The sequence below is a fragment of the Oncorhynchus masou genome, unplaced genomic scaffold, assembly GCF_036934945.1.
Source record: "Oncorhynchus masou masou isolate Uvic2021 unplaced genomic scaffold, UVic_Omas_1.1 unplaced_scaffold_1149, whole genome shotgun sequence".
NCBI classification, from domain to species: Eukaryota; Metazoa; Chordata; class Actinopteri; order Salmoniformes; family Salmonidae; genus Oncorhynchus; species Oncorhynchus masou.
In genome coordinates, this window is record NW_027001239.1 from 178,180 (window position 1) to 180,276 (window position 2,097).

At 59.0% G+C, this 2,097-nt stretch overlaps 1 protein-coding gene across 1 annotated transcript in view; it reads left to right on the top strand.

The window, feature by feature from the left end:
* Positions 1-1,676, top strand: part of LOC135529376 (uncharacterized) — a 3,798-nt gene extending 2,122 nt beyond the window's left edge. The window contains exon 2 of the mRNA XM_064958148.1: positions 163-1,676. Within this exon, the coding sequence (XP_064814220.1) occupies positions 163-1,676 (1,514 nt within the window). The remainder of the gene's footprint in view (positions 1-162) is intronic.
* Positions 1,677-2,097: the final 421 nt, after the last annotated feature.

Genomic DNA, 2,097 nt, shown 5'->3' on the forward strand with positions numbered 1-2,097 from the left:
AGTTTTGATGGAACATAATAGGGCCTTTCAGACATCTCCTCACCAAGCCAGGCCTTCTGCCTGTCATTTCCCCACCTCCCCCTTCCCCCATCAACAGCCCCCCCACTTCCTCCCATCAACAGTCCCCCCATCAACAGCCCCCCCACTTCCTCCCATCAACAGCCCCCCCACTTCCTCCCATCAACAGCCCCCCACTTCCTCCCATCAACAGCCCCCCACTTCCTCCCATCAACAGCCCCCCATCAACAGCCCCCACTTCCTCCCATCAACAGCCCCCCCATCAACAGCCCCCCACTTCCTCCCATCAACAGCCCCCCATCAACAGCCCCCTCCCTTCCTCCCATCAACAGTCCCCCCCATCAACAGCCCCCCCACTTCCTCCCATCAACAGTCCCCCCCCATCAACAGCCCCCCACTTCCTCCCATCAACAGCCCCCCCATCAACAGTCCCCCCCATCAACAGCCCCCACTTCCTCCCATCAACAGTCCCCCCATCAACAGCTCCCCCACTTCCTCCCATCAACAGCCCCCCCATCAACAGTCCCCCCATCAACAGCTCCCCCACTTCCTCCCATCAACAGTCCCCCCCATCAACAGCCCCCCCACTTCCTCCCATCAACAGTCCCCCCCATCAACAGCCCCCCCATCAACAGCCCCCCACTTCCTCCCATCAACAGCCCCCATCAACAGCCCCCTCCTCCCATCAACAGCCCCCCCACTTCCTCCCATCAACAGCCCCCACTTCCTCCCATCAACAGCTCCCCCATCAACAGCCCCCTCCTCCCATCAACAGCCCCCCCACTTCCTCCCATCAACAGCCCCCCCACTTCCTCCCATCAACAGCCCCCCCATCAACAGCCCCCTCCTCCCATCAACAGCCCCCCCACTTCCTCCCATCAACAGCCCCCCCACTTCCTCCCATCAACAGCCCCCTCCCTTCCTCCCATCAACAGCCCCCTCCCTTCCTCCCATCAACAGCCACCCCCATCAACAGCCCCCCCACCCTCCCATCAACAGCCCCCCTCATCACCAGCCCCCCCCACTTCCTCCCCATCAACAGCCCCTCCCCTCCCTTCCTCTCACCAGCACCACTTCCCCCATCAACAGTCCCCTCCCTTCCTCCCATCAACAGCTCCCCCTCCTCCCATCAACAGCCCCCCCATCAACAGCTCCCCCACTTCCTCCCATCAACAGCCCCCCCACTTCCTCCCATCAACAGCCCCTCCTTCCTCCCATCAACAGCCCCATCAACAGCCCCCATCAACAGCCCCCTCCTTCCTCCCATCAACAGTCCTCCCCCATCAACAGCCCCCCCACTTCCCTCCCATCAACAGCCTTCCATCAACAGCCCCCCCACTTCCTCCCATCAACAGCCCTCCCTTCCTCCCATCAACAGCCCCCTCCCTTCCTCCCATCAACAGCCCCCCCACTTCCTCCCATCAACAGCCCCCCACTTTCCCATCAACAGCCCCCCCATCAACAGCCCCCACTTCCTCCCATCAACAACCCCCACTTCCTCCCATCAACAGCCCCTCCACTTCCTCCCATCAACACATCAACAGCCCCCCCCACTTCCTCCCATCAACAGTCCCCCACTTCCTCCCATCAACAGCCCCCCTTCCTCCCATCAACAGCCACCCCCACAACAGCCCTTCCCCATGGATGCGGATAGTTGATGGTTGAAGGGGCAATGGAGGGGTGGGGGAAGGAATTCCAAATAATCAGTTTAAATGCCAGGCTAATACCAACACTACCAACCAACCACAACATAATGAAAGCCATTACAACCCCAAAGCCTGTAGATTAATCTCCTCTGTACAGCATCTTTAAAACCAATTGTGTGGAGGTTGGATCCCAACTTTTCTATAGGACCTAATGCATATATAGGTGTAATCTCAGGGAGCAGCGGAGGAATGTTTGAAGGAACGGGGTTTATATCTGTCTTGGGAATACTGGGGAATGCCACAGCGTTCCGAGCTGGAACACTAAGCCCCGTTTCCATACTCCAGGGGCTGCTAGGAGCAAGCTGTGCACACTGATGTGTAGTTTAACAATACATCCCCTGCTGTACTGTACTCCCATTGACTGGGCCTGGAG